General features: G+C 49.4%; 2 protein-coding genes across 2 annotated transcripts in view; one reads left to right on the top strand and one right to left on the bottom strand.

Annotated features, from left to right (window-relative positions):
* The first annotated feature begins 1,135 nt into the window (after positions 1 to 1,135).
* On the top strand, positions 1,136 to 5,829 carry LOC135820983 (uncharacterized). The gene has a single exon (XM_065334044.1). The coding sequence runs from the start codon at positions 1,660 to 1,662 to the stop codon at positions 5,239 to 5,241; it is 3,582 nt and encodes a 1,193-aa protein (XP_065190116.1). The 5' UTR covers positions 1,136 to 1,659; the 3' UTR covers positions 5,242 to 5,829.
* A 544-nt stretch (positions 5,830 to 6,373) lies between these two features.
* The window catches only part of LOC135820993 (UV radiation resistance-associated gene protein-like), a 30,861-nt gene continuing 21,311 nt past the window's right edge, over positions 6,374 to 15,923 (bottom strand). The window contains exons 13-17 of the mRNA XM_065334053.1: positions 15,450 to 15,537; positions 13,939 to 13,999; positions 13,283 to 13,448; positions 12,490 to 12,663; positions 6,374 to 7,817 (exon numbers count right to left, since the gene is read on the bottom strand). Coding sequence (XP_065190125.1) covers positions 7,187 to 7,817; positions 12,490 to 12,663; positions 13,283 to 13,448; positions 13,939 to 13,999; positions 15,450 to 15,537 — 1,120 coding nt within the window. The 3' untranslated portion in view covers positions 6,374 to 7,186. The remainder of the gene's footprint in view (positions 7,818 to 12,489; positions 12,664 to 13,282; positions 13,449 to 13,938; positions 14,000 to 15,449; positions 15,538 to 15,923) is intronic.

The raw sequence follows: 15,923 nt of genomic DNA, 5'->3' as shown, positions 1-15,923 counted from the left end.
CCGTCTCCGTAGATCACTGACCAGCACTAGTGAGCTAAGTGTGCAGTATGGAGGACCTGGTAACTGGTTAGTATTGCTACTGGAAGGACGTGACCGGTGCTGCTGCTTCTGCTGCTGGTGGTGGAGGTGGTGGAAAGGCGACGCTGTGACCTGTTACAGGCGACGGCGCGCCTACTGGCCGACTGCACTGTGTGCGACGATTTGTACACTTCCGCCACATGACTGGAGGCTATTAGACGGGAGAGAGGTGACCATTTCATCGTATGCACATCCGCTGCCAGTACCTACTAGACTAGAAAAGCACGACTAGTGCGTCCAATGGAAGCCTAGGATCTAGTAAGCCGTTGCTTGCAGTCACGCCATGACTGGGGACAACTCTTTATCTGTACACGCCAGTGACTGCTGTTGCATGTCCTACCGCTAAAATACATCATTCGTGTCCAAAGTCAAAGAGGACAGACTCAGTGGCAGGGCGCGAATGCCAATGCAGTACCAGCCAAGGATTCACAACTAACGTTACTTTAAGTGTTAGTGCTGCACTTGCAAGTGTGTTAGCGTGAGCGATGCGTATACATGTACATGTATGTTCAATGCAGTGTTACTGATGCAAGTGACTTACACCATACAAATCACCAATAACAACTGACATGATGTTCTTAGTGTGCTGTGGATAGCTTCTCGTCTCCGACTCTGTTTCCACACTGTTGAGTGTTGGCAGTGTTGCCAGCAGCAAGCACGGTTGCACGGTTGCAGTAGCACATCCCTAGCTCTGCCATGGTCGGTGCTTAGTTTTCCTTCAAAGTTCAAGGCTACCATCCATACAAACACTGAACGTAGCATCTACTCCTCCTACCTGCAGAAAGGAAGAATCGTCGGTGATGGTGGTGGACCTGATGGTACCTGCTGCATGCCTGCACTGCAATCTATAACTAACCACAGTGGTGATACTGACTGAGTCACAGTGACGGGCTGTGCGAGTTCGTAGAGAACGGATATAGCCCGGGGGGGGGGCTGTCCCAAATACTACAGTACAGACACTGAGACAGCCAGCAGTGTATACCATGGTGTAGATCTATACTAGTACTAGTATTATTACTAGGCATCATGTACTAACATTCCAGGTAACGGCGCTGATACGCTATCTGGTGCCGTGGTGGTGCTGGTCACTACAATCATGTAGTGGTGGCCGTGCACTTCCTTTCGAAATCTTTCATTCTTTGCATACAGCAGCTGTTACGGTGCCGCAAGTAGATCAGCAAAGACTTGGATTCATCTTTCACCAGTTAGGCATAAGCCCTAAGCCAAGGCCTGGCGATTTCATTGTCATTGTGGCAGAAAGTGCGTGTGGGAGCAGTGGGTGAGGTGCGTACAATAGTGACCTCCTTGCTTTCGCCCTGGCCTGAGTCTGACTGCGTCTGCCAATGCAAGAAGACCCTGTCAGTGTGTTACTTGGATGTTTTCTGACCAATCCCGGCCATGTACCCGCGCATGCATGTGTCTATTCGGGGAGTATGAAGCTAAACATTTCCATGTCAGACGCAGTACCGTAGTCTGTAGCACAGTGTTTACCCGAGTCGGGTCAGTCGTGATTACATTTCACCAGGGCAAGTGATTACATTTCACCAGGGCAAGTGATTTAGCAGTTGAACTTGAAACAATATGGCCACATTGTCCGCCCCGACTTCGCCAAGCAAAGGTTTTGGCTTGTCAGGGTTGCAGCAGGCCACTAACTTCCCCGCAGTCCGCAGACGCAGCAGAAAAGATCGTTTCGTGGCGTTCCTGAGCGGCAGCAGACGCCACTCTCAGCTGCATGAGCAGCAGCAGCAGCCGGACCGTCAGCAAGGTGATCTGACGGGTCTACGCGGTCGGTATTATGATGCAGATGTCACGCTAGAAACGAAGAAGGCATCATTGCCCCGTTTCGGCCGCAGTAACACCGATAGTCAACTTCAGCGCTGGAATGACCCGCCACCAGCGACAGCAGCAGCCACCGCGGCCATTGCCACAAGTCAACAGCAACAACAACAACTACAACAAAAAACAGGGCATGACATTTCGGGAGACAGCTCAGCTGTCAACGTCGTTAACGCTACGCGGTCATCAGTTTCAAAGCTTGAAACTGACCACCAGCAGCAGCAGGGGCATCGGCAGTACCAAGAGCAGGATCAGCAGGGACAGGAGCTGTGTGAGGCAGAACTCACCAGTGGCAGTAGCGTTACAAACATCGATGGCAAGATGGGGTTAGGTGCAAAGTTCAAACTCAGGCGCAAGTCCTCCAAGAGGCTGGATGGAGCAGACAGCAAGAGCCAGCGGCAGTCTATGGTACAAGATGTGGGTAGTGGTGAGAGACGTGAGTCGGATGAGCTGCAGTGCAAACCAGCCACTGCAAGCAATACCAATCTGAGCACTGGCGCGGTAAGTGCGACAAGCAGTACAGATCAGCAACTGCAACATCAAAGCACAGCAGAGACAGATCTGCAAGCAAAGCACGCTCAACTGGAGCTCAGCGATATCTCGCTGAACAGTGGCGACGGTAACAAAGGCCCATACCACCAACAAGGGCCGCACTCCAAGATGCGCTTGGTCGGTGACAAGGACCAGCGAAAACCCGGGGGAGCACCATCATCAATGGGTGACATCACTTCAACGGTTAGCGGAGAGTTGTCACCAAACAAAGAAGTTGGCTTCAAGACCTCAGCAGCGTCCAGGATACGTCGCAGCCTGCGATTCCGTCGCAATACGGTCGGTGGTGGTGGCACTCGCAGTAAAGGCGGAGGTAGCAGTTCATCCAGTGCTCCCAGTACACCAAAGACAAAAGATTCGAAACGCACTGGATCTCTATCTTCAGCTGGCCCGGGCAGTTACAATGCACACAGTGGCGCAGAGCCGGGGTACAATACTAGTGCAACAGGCAGTTCTGACACAGCAGCGGTGACTGGTAATAACAAACTGCAAAACAGGGACGTAACCATCTTGCCAGGAACCTTCAGAAAGGTCTCAGGAATTCGTGATCCACGGCTTGTGAATGGTCTGGCTGTAGGTGATGATGTGTGTGATGGAGTAGCCAGTGCCCCAACGTCCCGGTCACACTCCAGAGCTGGCGCATACGAGAGAACGGTCGACATACGCCGGCAGTCCGGCAAGCCGTTTGGATTCAAATTCATATTTGAGCTGCCTCGCAAAGCATCGTCGGCGAGTCAACTCTATGGTGATGAAATTGACCATGAACCGAGTGCCTATGTGACGCACATTGAACGCAATACAATGATCGAGAGGCAATGTTTGCTTGAAGTCGGCGATCGCATTCTCACTATAAACGGCGTGTCGGTATCATCAGCACGCCGTGCACAGGACCTACGTGAAATGGTGCAGACGTCAGATCAGCTAGTTATGAACGTACGCAGTGCGTGTACCAGCACACCAGTAAGGACTGCAGGTTCTGGTAAGCCGTTGTTACGCGACAACACCCAGCACAGCCTGAGATCTGATAGCGGCACACCGTCGGAATACGAGTACTCGCCACAACCGAGACTGAAGCATGGCGTAGGTACAGGGTACACTCCGGGTGAGCTGGCGCAGAAGGGAATGGGAGATGACCTGAAAGAACAGCTCTCGCAAGCAATCAGCAGACGCAGCGACGGCGACGGTGGTGATGGCGGTGGCGGTGACCAAGAAGTGGTAGAGGATATCGATGATGATGCGTACAATACAGCCACACAAGGGACAGGCAAGGAGGTGGGATCTGAAGCAGAGACGCCATCATCCAAAAGCCTAAGCACAGAGCTTACTGATGATCCGGCTCCACTGATTGAAAGCAAACCAGGAACCGAAGGAGAAGCACCCCAGCTTGTAGCTTGCATGGATGCGATAATGGAGGATACATCTCTGACTGAGGATGCGAGAAAGAAGGCCATTGCAGAAAAGCTCAGCACACAGCTGGATCTGCCCTTCTTACTGGAACCAGCATCGTTCATGGGATTTGAAGCAGAGGAGGAGGATGATCGGACACCGGCGGATCCAGTGAAAGCACGCTGCAGTCTGTCAGAGCGTATGGCTCATTCAGTGCTATCCTTGCTGAGCAGTGAAGACGATGATGAGATATTTGCTGAGGTTCACGGTGATGCCGTCTTGTCCGATGCACGACGAGGTCGAGCAACAACTACAACACAGCAGCAGCGACGTGACAACCAACAGCAACAGTCAGTAGCACCCGTGGATGGATTCATGTTGGTGCGTCTGCTAGACGGCAGTGGATTCACATCAGCTGATTCATCACACCTGTACTGTGTGTTAGACATTGGTGGGAATAACACAGCGGCTCGCTCCTCCTCACTGCAGGCAGCAGGTGGCAACACAGTCAACTGGGACGAGGACTTTGACATCAATCTGGAGTGCACTCGTCAGCTGGTTATATCGGTGTATGCCATCTCCCCAGGCAAGGATATACTGCGTGCACAAACTGCACTGCACCTGCAGCCATTGTTCAGCAGTGCTCGATTACGTCGATTGCGACTGCTACTACCTACGGGTGGCATACTGCGGCTGAAGCTGGCATACGCCGACAGGACTGCTCTGCTGCGACGCCTGCCATCCGCCTCGCAGTTTGGTACGTTTGGCATGAAGCTGGGTCAAGTGGTGATGAGAGAGCGTGTTACAGTGCCTCTGATCGTTCAAAAATGCATCTACGAGATTGACCGGCGTGGCTTACGACATGTAGGCCTCTACAGAGTAAATGGGTCTTCCAAGAAGAAGCGGGCACTGCGCCAAAGCTTCGAAGCTAACAGCCGCACAGCTATGCTGAGCGAAGAGCATGTACCAGATGTCAACGTGATCGTTGGACTGTTGAAAGAGTATCTTCGTGAGCTCCCGGAGCCTCTGCTCACACATGCACTCTACAGTGACCTGATTGACGCCGTCAAGCCACCCGACAAGCAACAAGACTACTTGCCAGAGGAGGAGATTCGACGGCGCAAGAGGCTCTTATCCGTACTGGCACGGCTACCACAAGCGGAGATGGACACATGCCGTATGCTCTTCTCACATCTGCACCGTGTGCTGCAGAACTCAGCGCACAACCAGATGACAGCTCACAACCTTGCTATCTGTCTGGGACCTGTGCTGATGATGCCCTCGCCGCAGAGTCCCAAGAAAGTGCCGCAACTAGTGGCAAGCGATGTCAACGCGCAGATCGGTGTCATATTCCACATCCTGATATTCAACTGGCCGGACAATATGGATTAGCGAGATCAGCTGGGTTCGAGGTTAGCTCAATCCGAGCATGAACATATTTGAAGTACTAGAGAGGTTTTGTGTACCGGTCACAATACTGGTTTTGTGTACACTGGCAGTCACAATACTGGTTCGATTGCATGTGCATGCTGCATAGATAGGAGACAGTAGTGATGACTGCAGGCAATCATCAGACTATGGAACAAGTCATTGCATCATCAGTGACTGCACCATGTTCAGTGTCTCCAGATGAGCTAACAGAAACACCAAAGATCAGTGCAGATTTGAAGTATCCTTGATGTCTTGATCTGCTCAGTGCTGTGATGCTGACTGTGTCATAATCTAACATGATTTCAATGAAAGTGTGCGTTACTATTTCCTTTATCTTGAGTTGTGCAATATCAGTCTACATGCCAACATCATCAGAGCAGATCAGAAATCTTATTCTATTTCTATTTCTTTGAGCGGCAATGTGCAATGCACTGTTGTATTCTCCTCAGTAATCATATCCATAAGTTTGAGGGATTGAAAAAGGACGTCTGATTCATAATTCCACTTCATTATTCTTTACTGCCATGACTGGCTAACTGTTATCACCCTTCCCACTATATTGACTCCTTTACTGGCCATGGGATAGCGAAATAAAACAAAACAAGAATCCACTGACACCAAGGCTAAGGGCTAACACATCACAATGTGTATTGTACATGTCTTTCACTACTACTAGTAGTCCTTGCAGATCAGATCTCGGAGAAACAACAAAGAACAGTTGCATGTTGCCTGGTTCATCTACATCACCTATTGGTATAATCACAGGCCAGTGCATTTTATGGGTACCATGGTTACCGTGCAAACCGACTGTATCCATGGAGAGGGCCAATTCTAGAACACTTCGGATTCAGAACTCCTCCAGTTGTGACCTGAAGTGAGGGCATCCTCATGGTCATTCATCCAACCTTCAGCAGGCAGAGAGGTGCTGACATTGAACCAGTCCCACAAGCTGGTCATTCATCCAACCTTCATCCAACCTTCAGCAGGCAGAGAGGTACACAGCTACACAGTCACTTTAGGCTGAGGCCCAGTAAGGGGGAAAGTAAGGGGGAAAGAGTACAGTACACTGGAAATCAACACTCAACAGAGGCACACAGAGCAGTGACAGCACTACTGCCGTACTGTCCAGATAAAATAACATCACACATGACATCACACACAGCTTCAATAATGCAAGCATGCCAATGTCAAAAGTTGAGAGTATTCAAATCAAATAAGTCAGTTGAAGGCAAGAAAATCATCACAGCTTGTTACTAGTGAATATGACCAAAGCAAGCATTGCAGGGCCTAGGGCAGCACTTTCTACAATGCAGCAACATGAACAATGTGAAACAAGCTCAAGTAATTCATGGCAATCCACAAGCTTAGAATGTGAAATGTGGGAATGTCTCCCTTCTCTACTCCCTTATCCCTTACTATCGTCAGCTTGCGTAATGCTGCACCATCCTCAGACTACTGTGATCACGGCGTTGTGTGGGGGAATAACAGAGAGCAGGACGCAGTGAAAAACGTGATAAAGGGGAGTTTGTGATGAATGGCGGAACATAGTCATCCAGGCCATTGGAAACTGAAGTAGCGGAGCCCAGCGATGCGGACCCAGGCAGGCAGCGGCGGCGGCGCAGGATAGCAAAGGCAGAACAGCTATAGAGCTGAGGAGATTCAGGATAGCACTCATAGGAAAGGGAGTAAAAATAAAACTGTTCGATGCGAATGGTGGGGGCAGGTTGGTGGCTTGGAGTAAGTCCTCAGGCAGAGATTGGGTTAAAAAGGTAATAGGCTTAGTTTGATGACTCAAGAGCAGTAGTATCCACATCAACTTAAAATTGCCTTCAATGGTCTTTGCTTAAAAAAATAAAGTATATATTATAGTAGGATGAGAGTAGCTATTGCTCAAGGCCCAGTATGCCTAAAGCATGTACGGCACTATCTCTTTGCGCACTGGCCGCTCTTGCTGCTGCTGCTGCTGTTGCTGGGAACTTATCTGTGCAGCCTGATCACTAGGCTGCTCATCATCAACATCACCATCAACATCACCATCAACATCATCATCACCAGCGTGTTTGGGACCTGAGTCGGCCCTGGCAGTACTGTGATTATGATCAGCATTCACAGACAGGCTAGTCGCAGTGCACTGCTCATCATAGTCCATGTCTGCTGCTGCTGCAGTGTTGCCGGTCAAGCTAGTGTGACCAGCTTCATTGCATACACCGTTACTACACACATCACTACCGACATCATAGACAGTACATGTATTGCCACTGCTGCCGCTGTTGGCTATGACAGGCATGACTCCATTGTTCCAGGTAAGCGGCCGGTGCTGCCCATTCTGCGCACTAGAGCTGTCACTTGCAGCAGGACTGGTTGAGCTGCTGCTGATGCCGGGAGTAGCAGCAGTAGTTGCATGGCTATCATTGCCTGCACTCTCCTTAGCAAGCCTACTGTGTGATCGTGATCGCATGTGCAGAAGAGGTCGGCGGAATGTGCAAGTTGGCATGCTGTCCGATTTGGTGATGTTCAGTGAGGCTTCAGCACGACTGCTGCTCAAACACAGGAGAAACGGAAAAAGAACGATCATGGACTCAACTATTTGCATAATCTCCCTGGCCTGGACTTTTCAATCACCTACATTGAACACCATAACTAAAAAAAGTAATACTTCGAAGTACATGTATTACATTTTTTCAGTCAATAAAGGAGGTGAGGAGCGATCGTTCCGCTCGGAGTGGTGTGACAAATTTCCCTGGCTGCGCTATGACCGTTGGAAGATTATGTAGCCCTGTGTTACGTCTGCGTGAAAGCAGACTTTGAGAAGCTATTTCTGGCCAGCACAAACGGGATGCTGCCTATACAAGCAGAGGATTTTTCAACTGGGAAAATGGGAGTTCTGCTGTCATGAAGCGCCAGTTGAGTGCTAGCCGCCACAGCGAGGCTGGTACAGCAGTAGAGGAAATGCCTAAGTAAAGGCGTCGGTGAGTTGTTCAGTTCACGACATCAGCAGCAAAGAGTTGAGAAGCGAGCAACGTCTATTTGTATACTGGGGAGTGTACGTTTCCTTGCCTGTCACAGCTTGGTGCTACGAGGTCATGGTGACGATGCAGACAGCAATTTCTTGCAGCTTCTTCGTTTGCGATGGACAGACTGTTCGGGTATCCTGTCCTGGTTGGAGAAGAAGTAATGGATGGCAAGCAAAGCGGGGTGGTGGAGTTTTCATCAGAATACAAGAAGTTGGACGAGGCTGCAAAGAAGAGGTACGACGAAAAGCTAAATTTGATCGCGAAGGGAGCAAAAGAACCGTACTGCGTCAGTGGCCATCAAGGCGATCCTTTGTCAGACTTGCTTCCTCTACTTGAATATCCGGACCTATACAATTACTTAATTACAGCCCCTAGCCCGGTAACGAAGGACGAACTGAAGGCGTATAAAAGTCTTGACGGTCACAAGTTCTTGGTGGCAGGGTGGCTGGGAGATGTGAGTGCGTACGAGGCGACATCGGATCGTGAAAAGAGAGTTGTGAAAGCAAAGGTGAGACACTCCCAGTCAGTCAGCAGCGTCCCTCTCACACCATGGATAGCTGCAGAACACACTGGCACTATCATTTGCGCCCACTGCACCTGCAAAGCGGGGCTGGGTGAAGCATGTGCCCACATCGCTGCTTTATTGTTTGCCTTGGAATCCCACACTAAATTTGTGTCTGACAACGCCTGCACATCAAAGGGATGTGTGTGGTTGCCACCGTCCATAAAGTCAGTTGACTACAAGAGAATAGTTGATATGGATTTCACCTCCCCCAGCAAGAAGTCAAAGACATCCAAGTCGTCTGCTGCTTTACCCAGCCCAACATCTCCTCCTGCTATTTCGGCCAGTGCACCAACAACGTCAGAACTGGATGGATTTTACAGCAAATTGTCCGAGGTGGCAATGCCAACATATTCCGCACGAAAGCAGGAAAAATGACAACTCACTCACGTTGATACAGTCATGTACGTCTGGTTTACAACAAACGAGTTCTTCTTCGTATCGATAATGGAGTCAGAGAGGACATGCCGAAACGAAAGTGTTGTAAATGTTGACGAGCGGCATGGGTCCCAATTCGTTTTGTGACCAAAATAGTTTCTTTGAGCTGCGATGCAATTTACTCACCGTGTGACGAAAACGACATCGACACGGACTCATTCCCAAGGCCATGACTTGGCAAAGCTATCCGTGTGACTTCGACGACATTTTGAGAAAAGTAGACGCTTGTGAACGCTGATAGAAGACGGCATTGACTGCTAAATTCAAATAAATTGGCGATCTTGAAATACTAGAATATATCTCAAAAAGCTACAGCGCGATGACTTCCATATTCACTCACACCATTGCAGTGTTGTGGGTGTGTTCACATGGCGTGAGCCTGTCAAGTGTCAGTCAGTTCGGTAGGAAGCGCGAGCTCCAACAACAAGTCGTTTGGTGCAGCCATCTTCTTTGTCTTGTACCAGCTTGATCACCAAAATAATGAAGGAAAAAAGTTTGACTTGAGGATAGGTTGGGATTTGAACTCACAACTAACTTCATGGTCAGCAGACAGCATTCATAACCACAAGGCCAAAAAGGAAAGGATAAATCGTGGGTTTTGATGAAAAATCGATACTGGCTTCCTGGGCAAATTGTAAACTATGGGAAAAGGCCGGAAACCTGGCCGAAATTCTAACTCCTTAACGGCTGGTCCAATTGTTCCGAAACCTTCACAGAACAATTTGCCGTGTCCTAACAAGCCATTCTATGTACTTTGTTGTCCAAATTTCCCTCATCTTCATACTTTTTAAGACCCAAACCTGATTGTAAATCTTTTTGAAACAGACTATAAGTCTTCCGTGATACCAAGGTATTCTTTCAAATAAATCCTATTAAAATAACGACGACAACGAGCTAAAATAGTAGCTTCGTCCCTGTTGATTCAAATATTTTAAATCACCGTGCATGCACATCATATGTGCCGGGATTAGGCAATGCTTGTACACGCAGTCACAATGTCACTACAGTAAAACCTGTAACTAAGGAAGCCGCACCGCGACTAGCGACCAGCCTGGTACTACAGACCACCGCGACTAGCGACCAGCCTGGTACTACAGACCACTTCGCCAGACACGAACAGTCTCACATTCATATGCGGTTGTGCGATACAAACCTCTAACTAAGGATCACCTGCCACTAAAGACCGCTTTCTCTGGCCCCAAGGGGTGGTCGTTAGTCACAGGTTTTACTGTACTTTGACAAAGTGCAAAATACATGTACAGTCAGTCAACTTTGCTTATAACGACTGCGGATATAACGACAATTCGCGAATAACGACATAATTTTCATGCCCAGAGCAAGTCCCATCCAACTGTGACACAAATAATGAGACTTCGGGTATAACGACACTTCGCGAATAAGGACACTTTTCTGATGCCCTGCCGCCGAGTGTCGTTATAAGCAAAGTTGACCGTGCAGTAAAACCTGTAACTACCGACCACCCCTTGCCCTTGGTGACCACCCCTTGCCCTTGGTGACCACCCCTTGGTGACCACCCCTTGCCCTTGGTGACCACCCCTTGCCCTTGGTGACCACCCCTTGCCCTTGGTGACCACCCCTTGGTGACCACCCCTTGGTGACCACCCCTTGGTGACCACCCCTTGGTGACCACCCCTTGGTGACCACCCCTTGGTGACCACCCCTTGGTGACCACCCCTTGGTGACCACCCCTTGGTGACCACCCCTTGGTGACCACCCCTTGGTGACCACCCCTTGGTGACCACCCCTTGGTGACCACCCCTTGGTGACCACCCCTTGGTGACCACCCCTTGGTGACCACCCCTTGGTGACCACCCCTTGGTGACCACCCCTTGGTGACCACCCCTTGGTGACCACCCCTTGGTGACCACCCCTTGGTGACCACCCCTTGGTGACCACCCCTTGGTGCCAGCAAAAGCGGTCTTTAGTGACAGGCGGTCTTTAGATAGACGTTTGCACCACGCAACCATATGAGCCAGCGCAAGCGAAAAGGGACGTTATTCTGCGGCACGTGATTTTGAGAAAATCGCACTTGAAGTGAATCAACTGATTTCCGGCTGTCACGTTCGGATCGAACTTGAAACTGTGCGTTTTTCGGTGATACGTGATTTCTTTGGAGCCAATCCGCTCTGTGTATAGGAGAGCCAGTATCTTACAGCTCCTATAGAAAAAATTCAAGAAGGAACTTCGAGCAACATTCGATTTCCTCTATCGCGGTCGCTAGTTACGGGTCAAAAATAGTCTTTGGGACAAGAAAAAGCGGTCGCTGGTCACGTTCAGCAGGTAGTTGCTAGTCACAGTGCATTTTGAATGTGAGACCGTCCGTGCCTGGCGAAGTGGTCGGTAGTACCAGGCTGGTTGCTAGTCAAGGTGGTCTTTAGTTACAGGTGTTACTGCATGCCTGAATCAAATATTTGTGGTTTGGTCATGTATGACGTCACACTGTCGATCGGTCTGCCGGACGATTGGAAATATGCTTCCTACACCCCTGACACACACACACACCCCTGACACACACACACACATACACACACACACACACATACAAACACACACACACTTGTACTTGTACTTGCTCACTGCCAAAACTGGTCACGTGGGTTTCCCCGGGAGAGGGGTGAGAGACTCCAAAGGAATCATGGAAAGATGACTCAATTGGTTATTGAACCGCCCAACGGCCGACACCCCCTGACATCCCCAAACTCTGGGTGGACTTGGAAGTGATCCCACTTATGGGCCCACCACACCGCAGTAAGTGGGAGAGGACAAGGTGCAGAAAAAGGATTGACGACATCAGGGTATCCGTCCCGGGATCCAACTGCTGTTACCCCTACCCCCAGTAAAGGTAATACTTGCTACTAGTGTGGGTGGCTAAATCAGAGTGGATCTGATATAAGCTTCCCTAGCACCATTGATTACACAAGTGTTAATCTAGCCAGAAGCAGTCAATGGTTAACAGGTATGTCTACTTCAAGTAGAAAGTATATGATCCCTGAAACCAACAAAGGTGGCAGGTACAACAATACACCTTCAAGCAGCCGAGCCCGTTGGCAACAGACACAACACTATGTGGCATAAGTGTACTCACCAACTAGCTGGCACACACAAACACACACGTGCATGCACACACACACACTCAGATGGTTAAAACGCAGCTATGTGATCTAGCGAACTTACCACCTGATAGCGAGTTTGTCAAGCACACCCTTCAGGTTGTGCAGTGTGCGACGTGCATCAGATGTACTCAGACGAATTTGTTGCCTCAACTGTACTATGTTAGCATTGAGTAAGTACATGGCCACCTTGAAATAATCATCACGTTCAACTCGATCTTGCGGATACAGACGTAGCCTACATACAGGGGAGGAGGGGGAGAAGGAAAGAGAGAGAGACAGAGAGAGAGAGAGAGAGAGAGAGAGAGAGAGAGAGAGAGAGAGAGAGAGAGAGAGAGAGAGAGAGAGAGAGAGAGAGAGAGAGAGAGAGAGAGAGAGAGAGAGAGAGAGAGAGAGACAGAGTTAACCAGTGTAGCACTGACTGCATGACATGATCAGTTATACACCACGTTGATCCTGACAATGATACTTCATACACCAAACACCATAGATACCAGATTTCCTTTACATTGCAATGCGATGCTGAAAAAATCATCCCTGATACGTGTGTGTGTGTGTGTGTGTGTGTGTGTGTGTGTGTGTGTGTGTGTGTGTGTGTGTGTGTGTGTGTGTGTGTGTATGTGTGCGTCTTTCATTCAGACCCAGATCTGCTATCGTTGCTATAAGAGAAAAAATCTGTGGATGCACATCCAGTGCATTTCCGTATTTGCGTGCTTCTTTTGCGACGGGTGTATACATGGTACATGGTGTGTACACCACACCGCACTCTGGTGCATTGAGCACTCTATTCAAGCTGCTGTGACTGCCCCTAATTATGAGATTAGAGTATGTAGTTCTTGGGTGCCTGGTAAACTTACTCTCGCTCGCTGTTGCTTAACTTGGCTGGTACGTCATCACGGATTCTCGACTGAGAGCCGCTAAAGATGATTGCGTGCCTGAGTGGTACTTGTAGAATGTGACTGAGAGAAAGGAGAGCGTGCGCAACAAATCCACAACTGACGGCAAGGTCATTCGCACTGCATCCTGTGAAACACAACACAACACACACACACACACACACACACACACACACACACACACACACACACACACACACACACACACACACACACACACACACACACACACACATACACCCAGCAACAACCATACCACAACAGCAACAATAAAGGCAATGACAACAACGACAACAGCAACGGCGACAACAACGACAACAACAAATCACAAAAAATTGGGTCCGATGATCCCCCCTCCCCTTCACCATTTACAGGGTACCACAGTTCCAATTCGTTGTAAAAGTAGATTTTTCAACACTGACCAGTTGTCTGATGATCGGGGCATGAAACCAACGGTTACAACAAAGCAGAGCTGTCGTACTCTGCCACTGGTGTGTGTGTGGGGGGGGGGGGGGGGGGGGGGGGGGTGCAAACAACCTGCATCGCTATGTATAGCTATGCACTGGTTTGTATTGGTTTGTACAGACAGATGGCACATGCATGGTGTAGTAGCTCACCTTGCATTGATTCTGATGGTGGAAGCTTGACAGCCCATATTGTATACTCAGTCTCAGACACCTGTCAGCACAGACAATGGCACACACAGCACAAGTAGGTACACTGTAGTAGGCAGGTATGCAGGAGGGAGTAGGTAGGCAAGTAGTTACTGGCATTCAAACACAAGCCCAGGCGCGTAGCCGGCAGTGTTTCCAGGTTGCCCGGAAACCCCCTCTGGGTTTGCAAGCCAGAAGCCGAAAATCTTTGAAAACCACAGTAAAACTCTCCTGAGGCATGCATATGCAGTCACGGGAAGAACAAAGTGACAGTGCGGTGCATGCTGCATGCATGTACTTGAGTGAGGTGTGAAGCTTTACGAGTGCTTCGTCCGCACCAACTACATGTACTGTGTCATGTGGCTGGACAACTACATGTACCGTGTGATGTGGCTGGACAACTACGGTATGTACGATTGTGTAAAAGTTCTTTTTCATGTTTTGTATTTTAATACAATTCTCCTACTTGTAAGTAGATGTGAATGAACCACAACACATTGACAATGATATTTGTAAAGTCCCAGTTTGAGCCTCTCAGGAGCTTGGAATTTGAAGATACCCTAAAGCTTTTCACGAGGCCCTGCCCCTGCCCACCCCCGCAAAGGGGCTCTACCCCCTTGACCCCCACCGTGGGACACCCCCCCCCCCCCCCCCCGGACCCCCATCTGGAAACCTCCTCCCAAACCCTTCCGGCTACGCGCCTGGAGCCCGATGATAACATAATGCATAGTACGCACAGAGGTCTAGCCAAAGGAAGGGGGGGGGGGGGGGGCAGCACACCCCCTACTCTGATTGAGCGCCTCCTTGTGAAAATGTGGCGCCCAATACTCATTCGTCGATTTTTTCAGGCAATTCAAGGAAAATGCAGTCGATAGCCACTAACAGAGGGTTCATAAAGGCACACTTGTCTGGGGCGAAGTCAGGGTTCGCCTCCGTATGTTGCATTTTGCATGGCAAGACCATTTTGGAAAATGGAAAAATGGGTTACAGGGTAGCTGTTTCCCCTGCCTGCCCTGTTACTACCAGTTTGAGTAGCTTGCATGATGACCTAGGTAAAACAAAGCATAGCAAGGGAGTTGAGCTCTCTCGGTTTAGTGGTGGTTACTGGTCACTAGAGAGTTTTCAGTGTGGCCAGAGAGTTCACCCAACCCATGTTGAAGACTCGCATTTACAGCCTGTGTTGTCAGTGTACTGTGTGCTGTAAGTTCTACAAACAACACCAACTACACCTGGATACAACACGTGTTTGTCCCTAATCCACATTCGTTTGCATATAAATTCACACTCTAAAATACAGCAGGCATGTAGTGAATCAGTTCTACAGCAGATGACTTGCAGTGCAAGATTGATATCATCACAACCATGATGCACGTGTGCACACGCACGCACCCTCGCACGCACGCAAGCACGCCAGCACCTGCGCGCGCGTGCGCGCGCACACACACACACACACACGTGCGCACATGTACACTAACCTGCACAATGGGAAGGATGTTAAGAAGGTCTGACGCAATCCATGCACGAGCGAGCTTGAGGCTTCGGACTGATTCCCGGCACATTTTTCTGTTCAATCCAAAATGCACAACGTCCAGTGTATTTAAAAAAAGCACACAAGTACACACAGACAAGGACACACAGACAAGTACACACAGACAAGGACACACAGACAAGAGCACACAGACAAGTACACACAGACAAAAACAAACATGAGAAAGCTACACACTAAGCACTGTAGGACAATAAGCATGAATTCCATGTTAGCCTAGGAGCAATCGATTTCTTCAACTAATGCCACCGAAGTCGCTGCCACTAATTTTACAAAGGGGGAACTGCCACCAACAATTTTCTCTGCCTCGTATTTTGTAGTTTTGAGGTTGCTGATCACGATGGTCAGCTTCGTTTTTTCTGAGGCGACTGAAATCCAAGCGAAAGTGTAGGGAGAGCACTGC

This window comes from Sycon ciliatum, chromosome 1 (assembly GCF_964019385.1).
Source record: "Sycon ciliatum chromosome 1, ocSycCili1.1, whole genome shotgun sequence".
Taxonomy (NCBI): Eukaryota; Metazoa; Porifera; class Calcarea; order Leucosolenida; family Sycettidae; genus Sycon; species Sycon ciliatum.
The sequence above is the reverse complement of the archived record's forward strand: the minus strand, read 5'-3'. Positions and strand labels throughout refer to the sequence as shown.